This window comes from Salvelinus namaycush, chromosome 13, assembly GCF_016432855.1.
Source record: "Salvelinus namaycush isolate Seneca chromosome 13, SaNama_1.0, whole genome shotgun sequence".
In the NCBI taxonomy this organism is placed as follows: domain Eukaryota; kingdom Metazoa; phylum Chordata; class Actinopteri; order Salmoniformes; family Salmonidae; genus Salvelinus; species Salvelinus namaycush.
Window position 1 is genome coordinate 23,683,205 of NC_052319.1, and position 17,811 is coordinate 23,701,015.

Consider the following 17,811-nt stretch of genomic DNA (forward strand, 5'->3'; position numbering starts at 1 on the left):
ACAGGGGGGGCAGCATCATGTTGTGGGGGTGCTTTGCTGCAGGAGGGACTGGTGCACTTCACAAAATAGATGGCATCATGAGGAGGAAAATGATGTGGATATATTGAAGCAACATCTCAAGACATCAGTCAAGAAGTTAAAGCTTGGTCACAAATGGGTCTTCCAAATGGACAATGACCCCAAGCATACTTCCAAAGTTGTGGCAAAATGGCTCAAGGACAACAAAGTCAAGGCATTGGAGTGGCATCACAAAGCCCTGACCTCAATCCTATAGAACATTTGTGGGCAGAACTGAAAAAGCGTGTGCGAGCAAGGAGGCCTGCACACCCGACTCAGTTACACCAGCTCTGTCAGGAGGAATGAGCCAAAATTCACCCAACATATTGTGGGAAGCTTGTGGAAGGCTACCCGAAACATTTGACCCAAGTCAAACAATTTAAAGGCAATGCTACCAAATATGAATTGAGTGTATGTAAACTTTTGACCCACTGGGAATGTGATGAAAGAAATAAAAGCTGAACTAAATCATTCTCTCAACTATTATTCTGACATGTCACATTCTTAAAATAAAGTGGTGATCCTAATTGACCTAAGACAGGGAATTTTTACTAGGATTAAATGTCAGGAATTATGAAAAACTGAGTTTAAATGTATTTGGCTAAGGTGTATGCAAACTTCCGACTTCAAACTAGACACTCTAATAAACTTGTCCTCTTGCTCAGTTGTGCACCGGGGCCACTCCTCTTTCTATTCTGGTTAGAGCCAGTTTGAGGCGGTTCTGTGAAGGGAGTAGTACACAGCGTTGTACGAGATCTTCAGTTTCTTGGCAATTTCTCGCATGGAATAACCTTCATTTCTCAGAACAAGAATAGACTGATGAGTTTCAGAAGAAAGTTCTTTGTTTCTGGCCATTTTGAGCCTGTAATCGAACCCACAAATGCTCAACTAGTCTAAAGAAGGCCACGTTTTATTGCTTCTTTAATCAGAACAACAGTTTTCAGCTATGCTAACATAATTGCAAAAGGGTTTTCTAATGATCAATTAGCTAACCCAAGTTTATCATTTTAAAAGGCTAACACAATGTGCCATTGGAACACAGGAGTGATAGTTGCTGATAGTGGGCCTCTATACGCCTATGTAGATATTCCATAAAAAATCTGCCGTTTTCAGCTAACAATAGTCATTTACAACATTAACAATGTCTACACTGTATTTCTGATCAACTTGATGTTTAATGGACAAAAAATGTGCTTTTCTTTCAAAAACAAGGACATTTCTAAGTGACCCCAAACTTTTGAATGGTTGTGTATATTTCCACACTATGAAGTTGGATTGGTACAGGCTGTTTTTACAGTAGGCTATGCTGTGTGTGACTGCTCTCTTTCTATTGGCCGTGTCTATGTGATTTACAAAAATTGTTCTCTCCTCTCCAGATTACGGTCGCTTTCCATTCAGCACCACGAGCCTTTCACCTTTGATGTGTCACTGTTTTCAACGCTAGGCTATTAGTGATAGTGATGGTGTTAGGCTACCTTAGGTTGTTTAAACTGTTGTTGTTGTTGTTGCTCGTCGCATTACTCCATGCAGGGCATGTGCGTGACAGCCCAATGCGTGGCTCAGGCCTGTATGATTAATTCATTTTGTCATCAAAAAGCATTGCTACTCAAATCACATTTTAATTGTCACATGCTTCGTAAACAACAGATGTAGACTGACAGTGAAATGCTTATTTACGGGCTCTTCCCATGCAAATAAAGAATAATAAAAAATTATAATAATAGAAAAAAATGGTAACACAAGGAATAAATACAAAATGAGCAATGATAGCTTGGCAAAATACATGTGGTAACAGTACTGAGTTGAGGTGCAAGGGTACAAGGAAATGGAGGTACATATGTACAGTGCATTCGGAAAGTATTCAGAACCCATGACTTTTTCCACATTTTGTTTAAGTTCAGTCTTATTCTAAAATATATGTTTTGTTTTTTTTACCTCATCAATCTACACACAATACCCCATAATGACAAAGCAAAATCTGTTTTTAGAAATTTTTGCAAATGTATTAAAAACATAAAACGTAAATTTCACATTTACATAAGTATTCAGACCCTTTACTCAGTACTTTGTTGAAGCAACTTTGGCAGCGATTACAGCCTCGAGTCTTCTTGAGTGCAACGCTACAAGCTTGGCACACCTGTACTTGGGGAGTTTCTCCCATTCTTCTCTGTAGATCCTCTCAAGCTCTGTCAGGTTAGATGGGGAGAGTTGCTGCACAGCTATTTTCAGGTATCTCCAGAGATGATCAAATGGGTTCAAGTCCGGGCTCTGGCTGGGCCATTCAAGGACATTCAGAGACTTGTCCCGAAGCCACTCATGCGTTGTCTTGGCTGTGTGCTTAGGGTCATTGTCCTGTTGGAAGGTGAACCTTCGCCCCAGTATGAGGTCCTGAGCGCTCTGGAGCAGGTTTCTTCCATTTAAGAATGATGGAGGCCACTGTGTTCTTGGGGACCTTCAATGCTGCAGAATTTTTTTGGTACCCTTCCCCAGACCTGTGCCTCGAAACAATGCCCACTGACAATTAATTCGACCTCATGGCTTGGTTTTTTCTCTGACATGCACGTTCAACTGTGGACCTTTATATAGACAGATGTGTGCCTTTCCAAATCATGTCCAATCAATTCAATTTACCACAGGTGGACACCAATCAAGTTGTAGAAACATCTCAAGGATGATCAATGGAAACAGGACGCAACTGAGCTCAATTGCGAGTCTCATAGCAAAGGGTCTGAATACTAATGTAAATAAGGTATTCCTGTTTTTTATTTTTAATGTCTGCAAAAACTGTTTTCACTTTTCATTATGGTGTATTGTGTGTAGATTGATGAGGAAAAATAATTATTTGATCCATTTTAGAATAAACAAACAAAATGTGGAAAACGTCAAGGGGTCTGTATACTTTCCAAACGCACTATCTACAGTTGAGGTCGGGAGTTTACATGCACCTAAGCCAAATACATTTAAACTCAGTTTTCACAATTCCTGACATTAAATCCTAGTAAAAATGCCCTGTCTTAGGTCAGTTATGATCACCACTTTATTTTAAGAATGTGACTTGTTAGAATAATAGTAGAGAGAATAATTTTTTTCAGTTTTTATTTCATTCATCACATTCCTAGTGGGTCAGAAGTTTACATACACTCAATTCATATTTGGTAGCATTGCCTTTAAATTGTTTGACTTGGGTCAAATGTTTCGGGTAGCCTTCCACAAGCTTCCCACAATAAGTTGGGTGAATTTTGGCCCATTCCTCCTGACAGAGGAACTGAGTCAGGAACTGAGTCAGGTTTTTAGGCCTCCTTGCTCGCACACGCTTTTTAAGTTCTGTCCACAAATGTTCTATGGGATTGAGGCCAGAGCTTTTAATGGCCACTCCAATGCCTTGACTTTGTTGTCCTTAAACCATTTTGCTACAACTTTGGAAGTATGCTTGGGGTCATTGTCCATTTGGAAGACCCATTTGCGACCAAGCTTTAACTTCCCGACTGATGTCTTGAGATGTTGCTTCAATATATCCACATAATTTTCCTCCCTCATGATGCCATCTATTTTGTGAAGTGCACCAGTCCCTCCTGCAGCAAAGCACCCCCACAACATGATGCTGCCATCCCCATGCTTCACGGGTTGGGATGGTGTTCTTCAACTTGCAAGCCTCCCCCTTTTTCCTCCAAACATAACGATGGTCATTATGGCCAAACAGTTCTATTTTTGTTTCATCAGACCAGAGGACATTTCTCCAAAAAGTACGATCTTTGTCCCCATGTGCAGTTGCAAACCGTAGTCTGGCTGTTTTATGGCGGTCTTGGAGCAATGGCTTCTTTCTTGACCTGACCAATATCCTTTGGTCAGGTCAAGGGTGCTGATGTACCGGGCCTTTCCCAATCGGTCGATGAGCTCGTCCACCCTCGGCATGGGATATGAGTCGAACAAGCTGATGTCGTTCACCCCCCGGAAAAATCGTTACAGAAGCGGAGGCTACCGTCCGGTTTGGGCACCAAAACGATGGGGCTGCACCATGCACTGTGGGACTCTTCCACGACCTCCATCCTCAGCATAGCCTCCACTTCCTGTTTCACGGCCTCCCTTCGGGCCTCCGGAATCCGATATGGCCTCTTTCGTACCGTTTCCCCGGGCCGGGTACGGATGTGGTGTTCAATGAGGGTCGTGTGGCCCGGCTTCTCGGAGAAGACCGCCGTTTACCGATCGACGAGCTCCCTGAGCTCTTGCTTCTGGGCCGGGTCCAGGTCCTCATTGCTCGGGACCTCCACTGGTACCGTTGGCGTCCTGGGTCCCGGCCATAACACGGCCAAGGCTGTCCTCTCGTGCCAGTTCTTCAATAGGTTCACGTGGTAAATCTGTTGGGGTTTCCGTCTCCCTGGTTGCCGTACGCGGTAATTGACAGGTCCCAGCTTCTCGATCACCTCGTATGGTCCATGCCATGTTGCCAGGAACGTACTTTCGGCCGTGGGGATCAAGACCAACACCCTGTCTCCCACCTGGAATTCTCGGGGCTGTGCTCCCCGATTGTAGACCTGGGCTTGGGCGCGTTGGGCCTTCTCCATATGTTCCCTCACGACTGGCCATATGGCTGGCATCCGCTCCCGCATCGTCTTCACGTGCTCTACCACGCTGCGTAAGGGGGTCGGTTGGGCTTCCCACACCTCCTTGGCGAGGTCCAGTAGGCTGCGTGGCCTCCTCCCATAGAGGAGTTTGAACGGGGAAAACCCAGTGGAGGATTGGGGTACTTCTCGGATTGAGAACATTAGCTGGGGTAGTAGCTGGTCCCAGTTCTTCTCGTCCTGCTCGTTGACCTTCCGCAGCATCTGTTTGAGCGTTTTATTAAAGCGCTCAACGAGCCCATCCGTCTGCGGGTGAAAAACGGAGGTCCGGATCTGCTTGATCTGCAGGAGGGCACACAACTCTTTCATGAGGCTGGACATAAACTCCGTACCTTGGTCTGTCAGGATCTCGTTCGGGATGCCCACCCGGCTAGTGGTGGAACATCTCCCTGGCGTTTCCCTTGGACACCGTCGCCCGTAGGGGAATGGCCTCGGGATACCGCGTGGCACAGTCCACTATTACCAAGATGTATCTGTGTCCTCGTGCAGTCTTTACCAGGGGTCCCACTATGTCCATGGCGATGCGTTCAAAGGGCACCTCGATTATTGGCAGGGGGACCAGAGGGTTTCGGAAGTGTGCATTCGGGGCAGTGAGTTGACACTCCGGGCAGCTGCGACAGTAGCCTTCCACGGCCCTCCTCATCCCCGGCCAGTGGAACCGGGTGGCGATCCGTTCCCAGGTCTTCTCCATTCCCAGGTGCGCCCCCAACTGGTGGGTGTGGGCCAGCTGAAGAACGGATCCTACGTACTGTCGGGGCAGCAACAATACCTCTCGAAGTTCCCCTTGTTGGCGCGACACCTGATACAAAAGGTTATTCTTAATTTGGAAATGGGGGTATCGCCAGTCACTCACCCCTGGAAGTAGCTGTCCATCCACCGCTACCACTTGGGCGGCGGCAGCTTTCAAATTCGGATCCTCCCACTGGGCCATCCCGAATTTTACCCTCAGTTGGCCCCCACGGGGGTCTCGACTGGCCCCTCGAAATCGAGGAGGGGGAGGCTGGGCTCCTCTTCCAGTGGTTCCCCAGGGGGTTCGGGTTCCGGCTCCCACTCCGACTCCGGACCCGTAGAGTCAGGTTGGTATAGGACTCGTTTTACTGTGGATATAGATACTTTTGTACCTGTTTCCTCCAGCATCTTCACAAGGTCCTTGCTGTTGTTCTGGGATTGATTTGCACTTTTGTCACCAAAGTACGTTCATCTCTAGGAGACAGAACGAGTCTCCTTCCTGAGCGGTATTACGGCTGAGTGGTCCCATGATTTTTATACTTGCGTACTATTGTTTGTACAGATGAACGTGGTACCTTCAGGCGTTTGGAAATTGCTGGAGGTCTACAATTTTTTATGTAAACTTCTGACCCACTGGAATTGTGATACAGTGAATTATAAGTGAAATAATCTGTCTGTAAACAATTGTTGGAAAAATGGCTTGTGTCATGCACAAAGTAGATGTCCTAACCGACTTGCCAAAACTATAGTTTGTTAACAAGAAATGTGTGGAGTGGTTGAAAAACGAGTTTTAATGACTCCAACCTAAGTGTATGTAAACTTCCGACTTCAACTGTAGGTAGGGGTAAAGTGACTAGGCAACAGGATAGATAATAGACAGTAGCAGCAGCATATGCATTAGAGCTAGATATAATGTTGTGTGTTTTAACTGATGATGTTTCTGTTATTTGTCTTGATTTTTTAGTTGAAGTTTGACATAATACGATTTTTTCCCCCCACTGAAGGTCCAATAGACATGGTTCGCTACTGAGGCTGCATTCTCTGATTCCTTGATAGAGCACATAGAGAGAAGCTGTCACGCCCTGACCTTAGAGAGCCTTTTTATTTCTCTATTTGGTTAGGTCAGGGTGTGATTTGGGTGGGCATTCTAGTTTTCTATTTCTTTGTTGGCCGGGTATGGTTCCCAATCAGAGGCAGCTGTCTATCGTTGTCTCTGATTGGGAATCATACTTAGGCAGCCTGTTTTTCCACCCTAGTTTGTGGGAAGTTGTTTTTGCACAGTAGCTGAGAGCCCTGCAGAACTTTACGTTCGTTTATATTGTTTTGTTGTTTTGTCGGTGTTTCATTGGTGTTTCATTATTAAATTATCATGAACACTTTCCACGCTGCGCTTTGGTCTCACTCATTCAACGACGGACGTAACAGAAGCTTGAAGCACTGTAGAGGAACACCTGCCCTACTGCTGGGAGACCTGGGTGTTTGACGCTAGTGGCAAGAGAAGACGAGATTAAAATTGAACAGAGGAGAAGACAAACACTATCCTTGCTGCTACTGTATATTCATGTCTCAGTGGGGGCCCGGCACCAGTTAATGAGTTAAGTGAATATTTAGGCCACTCCAAGCTGAGAGGCTGAGAAGAGAGGCTCTCTGGGAGGGCACACACACGCCCTTGGCCCTGGCATATACTGCTCATCTCGAGGGAGGGAGAGGGGGAGGGAGGGGGGAGGGAAGGAAGTAAAGAGGGAGTGAGAAAGGGATTAGGGAGGGGGATAGGGAGGGAGAAAGGGATAGAGGGATAGAGGGATGTCTGTTTTATACCTCTCACTTGTGTCATAATTACTCAATAACAGTTTGCCATTGTCATTATTGAAGAGCCACTTCTGATGATATCGTTAGAATCTCTGGTACACTACATGATCAAAGGTATGTGGACACCTGCTCAATGAACATCTCATTCCAAAACAATGGCATTAATATGTAGTTGGTCCCCCCTTTGATGATACAACAGCCTCCACTCTTCTGGGAAGGCTTTCCACGAGATGTAGGAACATTGCTGCGGGGACTTGCTTCCATTCAGCCACAAGAGCATTAGTGAGGTCGGGCACTGATGTTGGGCGATTAGGCTTGGCTCGCAGTCGGCGTTCCAATTCATCCAAAAGGTGTTCGATGGAGTTGAGGTCAGGGCTCTGTGCAGGCCAGTCAAGTTCTTTCACACCAATCTCGACAAACCATTTCTGTATGAATCTCGCTTTGTGCATGGGGGCATTGTTATCCTGAAAAAGGAAAGGGTCTCCCCCAAACTGTTGCCACAAAGGTGGAAGCACAGAATTGTCTAGAATGTCATTGTATGCGGTAGCGTCAAGATTTCCCTTCACTGGAAAAAAGAGCCTAACCCCAACCATGAAAAACAGCCCCAGACCATTATTTCTCCTCCACCAAAATTTACAGTTGGCACTATGCATTCGGGCAGGTAGCGTTCTCCTGGCATCCGCCAAACCCAGATTCTTCCGTTGACTGCCAGATGGTGAAGCGTGATTCATCACTCCAGAGTCCAATGGCGGCGAGCTTTAAAACATTCCAGCCGACGCTTGGCATTGCGCATGGTGATCTTAGGCTTTTGTGCGGATGCTCGGCCATGGAAATCCATTTCATGAAGCTCCCTACTAACAGTTATTGTGCAGACATTGCTTCCAGAGGCAGTTCAGAACTTGGTAGTGAGTGTTGCAACCGGGGACAGATGATCATTACGCGCTACGCACTTCAACACTCCGCAGTCCCATTCTGTGAGCTTGTCTACCACTTCGCGGCTGAGTCGTTGTTGCTCCTAGACATTTCCACTTCACAATAACAGCACTTACAGTTGACCAGGGCAGCTCTAGCAGGGCAGAAATTTGATGAACTGACTTGTTGGAAAGGTGGCTGTCACGACTCCCGCCGAGGGTGGCTCCCCTGCCTGTTCGGGCGGCGCTCGGCGGTCGTCGTCACCGGCCTACTAGCCGCCACCGATCCCTTTTTCCCTTGTCTGTTGGTTTAGTCTTATTAGTTGCACCTGTTTCTTTTGTGTTTCTTGATTTCTGGTCTATGTAAGCCTGTTAGGCCCGCTGGGGTTTGTGCGGGATTATTTTGTGTTCACTGTCGGTGTTGGATGTATTTTCTCTCCGGATCGTTTTGCCCTGTGTGTTTGGGCGGGTCAGTGTTGCTGCACCCTGTGTTTGGCGTAACTGTTTTTTTGACGGAGAGAATAAATCGTCTATTATTGAACCCTCTGCTCTCTGCGCCTGACTCCTACCTTCCACCCCTAGTAACTCGTGACAGTGGCATCCTATGACGGTGCCACGTTGAAAGTCACTGAGCTCTTCAGTAAGGCCTTTCTACTATAAATGTTTGTCTATGGAGATTGCATGGAGGTGTGCTCGATTTTATACACGTGTCAGCACCGGGTGTGGCTGAAATAGCCAAATCCACTAATTTGAAGGGGTGTCCACATACTTTTGTATATCTAGTGTATATTTATAAACAGTATACACCAGAGAGCGACAGCAGAGGAGGCAAACATCATTAGAAGGTGGTTTCCTATCCCCTGACACCACTGAGACCTGACGTTCTCACCAACCAATAACGTCCCTGTTGTATCTCCAGGGACTCACCTCCTATGAGCATGGTGCAGATGGAGAAGATCTTCTCAGAGTCAGTGTTGGCTGAGACGTTTCCGAAGCCCACGCTGGTCAGACTGCTGAGAGCGAAGTACAGCGATGTCACGTAGGAGCTCCTCACTGATGGACCCCCACCCAGCATCCCTCCACCCTGTCCCACACCGACCCCCACCCCACCAGCCAAGGCCCCTGCCCCAGTCCCTGTGACGTTCCACTGGCTGGAGTTCCACGAGTCCTGCCCTGCCAGCTCCAACCCGGACACGTTCCATTGGCTACTGTTGGCCGGGAAGGCGTTGACAATGGCGGGGTGCAGCAAACCAGGAGCCAAAGTAGCAAGGGGAGACAGGAAGTAAGGGGTGCCCAGACGCTTTCCCAACTCGTGTAGCCAACCTGAGAGAGGGGTGAGGGGGAGGGAAGTGGGAGAGGGAGACAAAGAGAGAGAGAAGGAGAGAAGGAGGGGGAGAAATACAAAAGGAAAGTTACATACAGATACCTAGCTGAATAACACATTGTGGACAGCCTGTCAGCGATCCACATAAACACACTCATGGGAGAAGAAGCTGTAGCTTTAACCTTGTAGTTGAACTAGGCTGCCCAATGTACACAGTGCGCACGCACGCACACACACGCGCACACACACACATACACACACACTGAAGCTGACCCAGTGTATAAACAAGGCCCACTAATGAATGTCTCTGGGTAGTCTCAGTGAACTGAATAAACCAATATCATTAGGAATGTTACACCTCAGTTGTTGCCTAATTAGCTTGTCATTATGCAAGCTAGTATTTCTAGGACATGTTGAGTATAATCTTTCTGATTTATGTGCCAGCATGTGTGTAGTGTGTGTACGTGCTGGTTAGGTGTGTGTGAGTGTGTGTCAGTATGCAGCGGTATGTGTGTGAATACATTTGTTTATCAATGTGTTTGTGCACCCGCAGTGCGCACTGGGGTGGGTCTTTTGAATAGGATTGCTTATATGGCTGTGCGAACATAACAAATTATGTAAGAACTTGGCAGGACTTTCTCAGTCAGCTTTTCTGTCCATGCACAGCCAGATACAAATACTTTGCTGTCCGTGGTCCTGAACTAACTATCTGACAACTCCTCTTCGCTTACCTTGTCCAAGGTTCTGAACATACCCTCTCTCTCTCAACTGCCTCCTACAGTCTCCCTGCCTTTGTCCATTTAACATACAGTATCTGTCCTCCTTTACTCTGACATGATGCTGTCCATGGTGCTGAACTCCAGGCCAGACCTCTATATAAGGCTGCTAGCAGGCTTACTCTCCTCTCTCTAAGAAACTGTATCAGAGCCAAAGCTTGATTGATTTGTGTTCTATCTGCAGGTGTATCCCAGGAGGTTACATACTGTTATTCTGCACTCCACTCTAGCTCTGTCAGCCTGTCAGTCACCCAGCCCACGTCTTTGATAGACGTAGCAGGAGAATGCACAGACTGTTCTACTGAAGTTGTGAATCTTTGACGTGACACTCAAAAAATAACAATGTCTCTGAGAGTTCAGTCTTCACAGCATCCAAAACAACAGGTAGAGAGAGAACAAGGGGGATGTGAAAGAGTGAAAGGACAGGTGGAGAGAAAGGAGAATTCTAGATGAGGTGCTGACAGAGACAAAGTTAGAAACCACACACACGTGTGCATACACATCACACTGAGTCCCATATATTCCATTTGAATAAACTGCCTGAACGCTATCTAGTGTCCCCGAGAACTAAATAAAATGTGCCTTTCAAGATTCTAACATCAGCCTTTAGTCAAGTTCTCGCCAGAGACTCCCTCCCTCCCTCCCTCCCTCCCTCCCTAGATACTCTGTCTGCAATATAGGCTGCGTCCCAAATGGTGCCATATTCCCTATATAGTGCACTACTTTTGACCAGGGCCCATATGTCTCTGGTCAAAAGTAGTGCAATATATAGGGAATAGGGTGACATTTGGGACAAAGTCATACCCTAGTCAAGGACTCATTTGATGCTGCATTCATCTGCTTAGTAATTGCTCTTTTTGTCCTCTTAGACATTGTGAGGATCCAAGGTCTCTCACACACTCACATGGATTTCAAACACATATTCAACACAACAATGTTTACCTTCCAGCAATAGCTCTTCCCTTTTCCATTATACAACTCTAGAATACTATAATTGATGTGGCAGCCTCGCTCTAGCCCTTTCTTCTACCGCCCCCTCCTTCTCCCCGTCTCTCTTCTGCTCTCTATTGCCGGTGTATTGCCTAGCTCAGTGGACACTCCACTACAGGGCTCTGCAGTAGTCTGCTGGATAGCTGGCCATTTGTAAGGAAGGGCAGGGTGCAGGGAGCTGAAAATCATTTGTCAGGCAGTATTGTGGCTGTGGATGCGGAGAGGAGAAGGGTGCAGAGAGATATATTGTGGATATGCTAGCATGGAGGAGCAGGGTGCCTGTATGGAGAAGGGTACGGTAAGGAGGGATGGAGGGAGCAGCAAGGGAGCAGGGAACTGAGTATCAGACAGTATTGTGCATTGTGGCTGTGGTTGCATCGAGGAGAAGGGTGTATGCACGGAGCAGAGAACTGAGCATCAGCCCTGACTAAGAGCTGCTCCCATGGACTTGAATTATTGATATGTATGCAGACAAAAGTTTCTGCAGCCGTTCACAGTACAACCCTACAGTACCTGCAGACACACACAAACACACAAACGAACGCCTGTGGTATATCGGTTGATATGTCTTTGTTGCCGTTGTTGTTGTTGCTGTTGTTGTTGTGAGCTACTGCTGCTGTTGATGTGTTTGTCATGTTACTAGAGCCGGTCTATAAATACTGCTGATCTATAATAATAACAGATGAAAGAAAACAGGCTTATAAGATGTGAGGGTTTCTGTGTGTCTATATAGGAAATTGAAAATATGCTATTACATTTGGTGCTTTCATGGAATGGTTTGGCAATGCTGATGGCTATGTAAGGCTCTTGAAAGACAATTCATGTTTGACAGTCTCCCACTTAAAGAAATATTTTTGTCTCAAAAAAATGTATCAATCTCATATCACTACAGTATAAAAACTGGTCCAACTCGCTTTTATACTGAGCTGGGACAAGCCAAACCTCTGCCTACCCAATCAACTGTAATCATCCTAATTAATTAAAGATCAGTCTGACCTCGCATTAGCATTTGAAGGGCACCCCTATCCCTCATTCTAAACCAACTAAATCTTACAGCTCCAGAATGGCTATGGCTACCACCAAAATCAACTCCCAAAACTTACCAACTTACCCGCCAATCAAGCTTTGAATAGTACAGGCTCAATTAACTTACAGAAAATTGCAACCGGTCAGGAATGGCTGTGGGTACCCTCAAAATCAAATCCTAAACTTCAGAATACAAACTGACCCACCATTTAAAGCCTTGAATAAGCACGAGCAACCAGGAAATGCCTGTAAAACCAATGACAGTCTCTGAAAAAGTTGGGTTCATGGTGCTTGAGTCCTGGGGCTAGGCTAAAGATATGCAGCAGGCCTGGCTGGAACACCCTGGGGTACAGTGCATTCGGAAAGTATTCAGACCCATTGACTTTTTCCACATTTTGTTACGTTACAGCCTTATTCTAAAACGGATTAAATGAAGAAAACAAGATCTGCAATCTACACACAATACAGCATAATGACAAAGCAAAAACAGGTTTCTAGAAATGTTTGCAAATGTATTAAAAGTAAAGAACAGAAATACCTTATTTAAATGCGTATTCAGACCCTTTGTTATGAGATTCAAAATTGAGGTCAGGTGCATCCTGTTTCTATTGATCATCCTTGAGATGTTTCTACAACTTGATTGTAGTCCACCTGTGGTAAATGCAATTGATTGGACATGATTTGTAATGGGACCCACCTGTCTATATAATGTGCCACAGTAGACAGTGCATGTCAGAGCAAAAACCAAGCCATGAGGTTGAAGGAATTGTCCGTAGAGCTCCGAGACAGGATTAAGTTGAGACACAGATCTGGGGAAGCGTACCAAAACATTTCTGCAGCATTGAAGGTCCCCAAGAACACAGTGGCCTTCATCATTCTTAAATGGAAGAAGTTTGGAACCACCAAGACTCTTCCTAGAGCTGGCCACCCGGCCAAACTGAGCAATCGGGGGAGAAGGACGTGAGGGAGGTGACCAAGAACCCAATGGTCACTCGGACAGAGCTCTAGAGTTCCTCTGTGGAGATGGGAGAACCTTCCAGAAGGACAACCATCTCTGTAGAACTCCACCAATCAGGCCTTTATGGTAGACTGGCCAGACGGAAGCAAAAGGCACATGACAGCCCGCTTGGAGTTTGCCAAAATAAAGATTCTAGACCATGAGAAACAAGATTCTCTGGTCTGATAAAACCAAGATTGGCCTGAATGCCAAGCGTCACGTCTGGAGGAAACCTGGCACCATCCCTACAGTGATGCATGGTGGTGGCAGCATCATGCTGTGGGGATGTTTTTCAGTGGCAAGGACTGAGAGAATAGTCAGGATCGAGGCAAAGATGAACGGAGCAATGTACAGAGAGATCCTTTATGAAAACCTGCTCCAGAGCACTCAGGACCTCAGACTGGGGCAAAGGTTCACCTTCCAACAGGACAATGACCCTAAGTAAACAGCCAAGACAACACATGAATGGCTTCAGGACAAGTCCCTGAATGTCCTTGAGTGGCCCAGCCAGAGCCCGGACTTGAACCCCATCTAACATCTCTGGAGAGGCCTGAAAATAGCTGTGCAGCAACGCTCCCCATCCAACCTGACAGAGCTTGAGAGGATCTGCAGAGAAGAATGGGAGAAACTCCCCAAATACAGGTGTGCCAAGCTTGTAACGTCATACCCAAGAAGACTCAAGGCAGTAATCGCTGCCAAAGATACTTCAACAAAGTGCTGAGTAAAGGGTCTGAATACTTATGTAAATGTGATATAAAAAAATTACAATAATAAATAAAAAAATAAAAAAGTCTAATCCTGTTTTTTCTGTGCCATTATGGGGTATTGTGTGTAGATTGATGAGGGAAAAAACTATGGAATACATTTTAGAATAAGGCTGTAACGTAACAAAATGTGGAAAAGTCAAGGGGTCTGAATACTTTCCGAATGCACTGTATATTTGTGCTTTGGTACTGGTCCAGGACATAAAGATACTGTCAGTATCCTTTCTGGGGATCAGTGTCTCAGAGTAAGGGTGCTGCTCTAGGATCAGATCCCTCATCTTATTCATCATGATCTAAAATGAAAAACTGAACCTAGGTCAGCACTCCTACTCTGAGACACTATAAATATCGACTTCTGAGCCATGTAATATTAGGCTGTGGGTCAGACTATGGACAGGTCCAGACAGGTCCACAATGACTAATGTTAATGATGCTCTTTATTCCAGTGGCGGCTCCATAAAGTGTCTGACCACTAAGGTGTATTGATCAGTCAGTTACTGTGTCTCAGGCAGGGGTTAGAACCAAAATCATTTTCCTGGGGCCCCTAAGGCAGTAGAGCTGGCAGAGAGGACATGGTCTGGACCTGGCCAGTCGCCCACTGCCATATCTGCTACAGTTCATAAAGTCAAAACAGATTACAGTTCACTCTCTGACTAAGACAGAGTGTGTTTGTATTTGTGTGTGTGTGTGTGCGTGCATGCGTGGGTGTGTGTTCGTCATTCAAGCCGTGTGTCTTTTTCTGCCTACCAAGAGGATTTTAAGATGCAGTTTTCCATTTAGTGATGCATGTAGAATATCAACGAGGTTTCGCCTTATTAAAATCATCTATTGTATTTATCATGAATACTATAAGGGAGACTCATCCTCCATGACAGCATAACTGCTGTTTCTTGATCAAATCTTAGGCTAAAATTATTAGACACATCCTTTTGCAACAGCCAAACGCGTTAGAAGTCCTGAATTGAATTACATCATGATTAGAGTCATTGTACAGAAGGTATAGTAGGACCCATGTATGTTATTTTATTAATTAATATCATATCATTAGATATATTATATAACTGGATGCCTGTGATGCTGCATCTTGGCTAAGGCTCCCTTGACAAAACAGATGACAATCTCAATGTGCAACGCAGACATCCAGGTGTACTGACCGATGTCCCAGGAGTTGGGGCTGTTTTCGATCTCTCTGCGTCCGATGAAGTACCAGATGCAGGCCATCCAGTGGGCCAGCAGGGCGAACATGGACATGAGCAGGGTGAGGACTACAGCACTGTACTGGGAGTAACGCTCCAGCTTCTGTAGCAGCCTCAGCAGACGCAGCAACCGCACTGTCTTCAGCAGGTGGACCCCAAAGTACTGTAGAAACACATAGATACAGGCACACATATCTCGGTTCTGAAGGTAAAGTACTGTAGAAACACATAGATACAGGCACACATATCTCGGTTCTGAAGGTAAAGTACTGTAGAAACACATAGATACAGGCACACATATCTCGGTTCTGAAGGTAAAGTACTGTAGAAACACATAGATACAGGCACACATATCTCGGTTCTGAAGGTAAAGTACTGTAGAAACACATAGATACAGGCACACATATCTCGGTTCTGAAGGTAAAGTACTGTAGAAACACATAGATACAGGCACACATATCTCGGTTCTGAAGGTAAAGTACTGTTGGATCTCTGTGGAAAAGATTGTTTGATGAAAAGTGACATCATAGGTGTCTGTTCTCCTGCAGCTGTATCCCGCAGAGCTACTTGGTTATAGTTCTCTACGGAACTGACTGGCCCATACATACATACATACAATCTATTACTTTGCAATATCCACAGTCCCACACACACCCTGACACCCACTCACCACGCTGACGTTAAAGGCATAGAGCAGGTCAAAGGGCAAGGCAGCGATGAGGTCAACAAACAGCCAGGTGGTGACGTAGTGCACACATATGGAGCGGGCATCGTACACCACCTGGCCTGACGTGCTCACAAAGGTCGTCCGGAAGTTCAATGCAATATCTGCACAACGACAAGAATACATAGGATTTATTTACAATGAATTTCTTATTAACAAATGAATGAATGAATAGCTTAGACAAATAGCACATTTTTGATGGTTCATACTGTATAAGTTCACTGCTATAGATATCGTGGCTTTATTGACTCACGTGGCTTTTATATTAAAAGGGTGAATTAACAATTGAGTGAAATGGTCCATAGGTGGTTTGTATAATTGAATGGCTGCAGATGGATAGAATGTATTCACGTAGGCTTTTTATTTGTTAAAAACAATTGAGAGAAATGGTGTATTGCATGTGGTTCATATATAATTTGACTAGAGATGTATCGTTAACACTGCAGTTAGTGAACTTTTATGATGCCCAACTGTCTGCTAAGGAGAGAGAGAGTGTGAGAGAGAGAGAGAGAGAGAGAGAGAGAGAGAGAGAGAGAGAGAGAGAGAGAGAGAAAGAGAGAGAGAGAGAGAGAGAGAGAGAGAGAGAGAGAGATGATGAACAGAGTTTCCCACATGAGCTGGTAATAAAATGCTTAACAAATAAGTGTTCATTACCATTAACTTTAATTTAATAAGATGACTGTATGTATTCTCCCACAATGAATGTACTAAGTACCTGTAGGCAGTAGAATTAGTGTTGGATGGAATTAAGGCAAACGTTAACTCAATGAATGTCAAGGGGAGTCTGTGGAGGCTTGAGTACACACAGTGTGTTAATGTATTTGTGTAGAGGAAGGTACCCAGCCATAGGTAAATGCAGTCGACTGAGAGGCATAGAATGCCATAATCATAAAGTCTTTAAATAGGGATGAGCAGCCGCTGCACCTGCCTTAACATCTGCTAATCTGTGTATGCCACAAATAAACTTTGTTTCGATTTTTATTTGATTTCAAATAGTGTTGGAATAATGTTATAATGCTAGATTTATAAATGCAATTGAAAATGTTAGATATTATTAGAACATCAAAATAATGTTAGATTATTGTTACCATAATGTGAGAATAACTTTAAGCTCTATTCCTTGTCTCCTTACCTAGCATGAAGAGGATCTCCACTAGGATGTCACTCACACTGGGGGGGCTGCGGGGGGCAGAGCTCCCTTCGTCCCGCCCCCCCACCACAGTGAAACACACATTATAGGGCACCGTGACTGCCACATAGAAGGTAGCCAGCAGAATTAGCCAATCCCAGCCTGCCTTGAAGGTCCCGTAGTGGAGCAGGATGAATCGGGACTTCTGAATGGCTGCGACCTTGTACTCTGGGATGGGCGGCTTGTCCCCAAACATGTTCTGGAGGGGTGAGGAGGAGGATAAGCACGTCAAGAATTGGACATACATACGGTACTAGTAACACATGGAGTTTTTCATGACAACATGACCTAAGCAGGAAAAACTCTAGGTTCTAGTTAGTTCTAGTTATAGGCAATTGAATAAAAAGGAGGAGTTCTCTCTTTTGAAAACGACTGCATGTCTAAATGAACAGAAATACGAATGCAAGGCTATTTTCACCAAAGTCAGAGAGAACCTGCTCAGCTCAGTCAGTCAGAACCTGCTCAGTCAACCTTCATCCCATTTGTACACTTCAGTAAACATTATTTATTGGTGTATTTCAGAAAACTCAGTTTAATCCTGGAATGAAAACTCAGCAACATGACTATCATTGTAAATCCTGTGAACTTGACCCTGGGTTTGGACTGAAGACACTTTACACTGTGGGTTGGATGGGCTTGGTCTGGAGCTACAAGGTTAATCTATTCGACATCTATGGGTTGTTCAGGATTGTCCTCAAAG

General features: G+C 45.3%; 1 protein-coding gene across 1 annotated transcript in view; it reads right to left on the minus strand.

Annotated features, from left to right (window-relative positions):
• LOC120058042 (potassium voltage-gated channel subfamily H member 8-like) overlaps window positions 1–17,811 on the minus strand; it is a 171,561-nt gene that overhangs the window by 22,781 nt on the left and 130,969 nt on the right. The window contains exons 6-10 of the mRNA XM_039006525.1: window positions 17,055–17,310; window positions 15,869–16,026; window positions 15,157–15,361; window positions 9,406–9,448; window positions 9,053–9,207 (exon numbers count right to left, since the gene is read on the minus strand). Coding sequence (XP_038862453.1) covers window positions 9,053–9,207; window positions 9,406–9,448; window positions 15,157–15,361; window positions 15,869–16,026; window positions 17,055–17,310 — 817 coding nt within the window. The remainder of the gene's footprint in view (window positions 1–9,052; window positions 9,208–9,405; window positions 9,449–15,156; window positions 15,362–15,868; window positions 16,027–17,054; window positions 17,311–17,811) is intronic.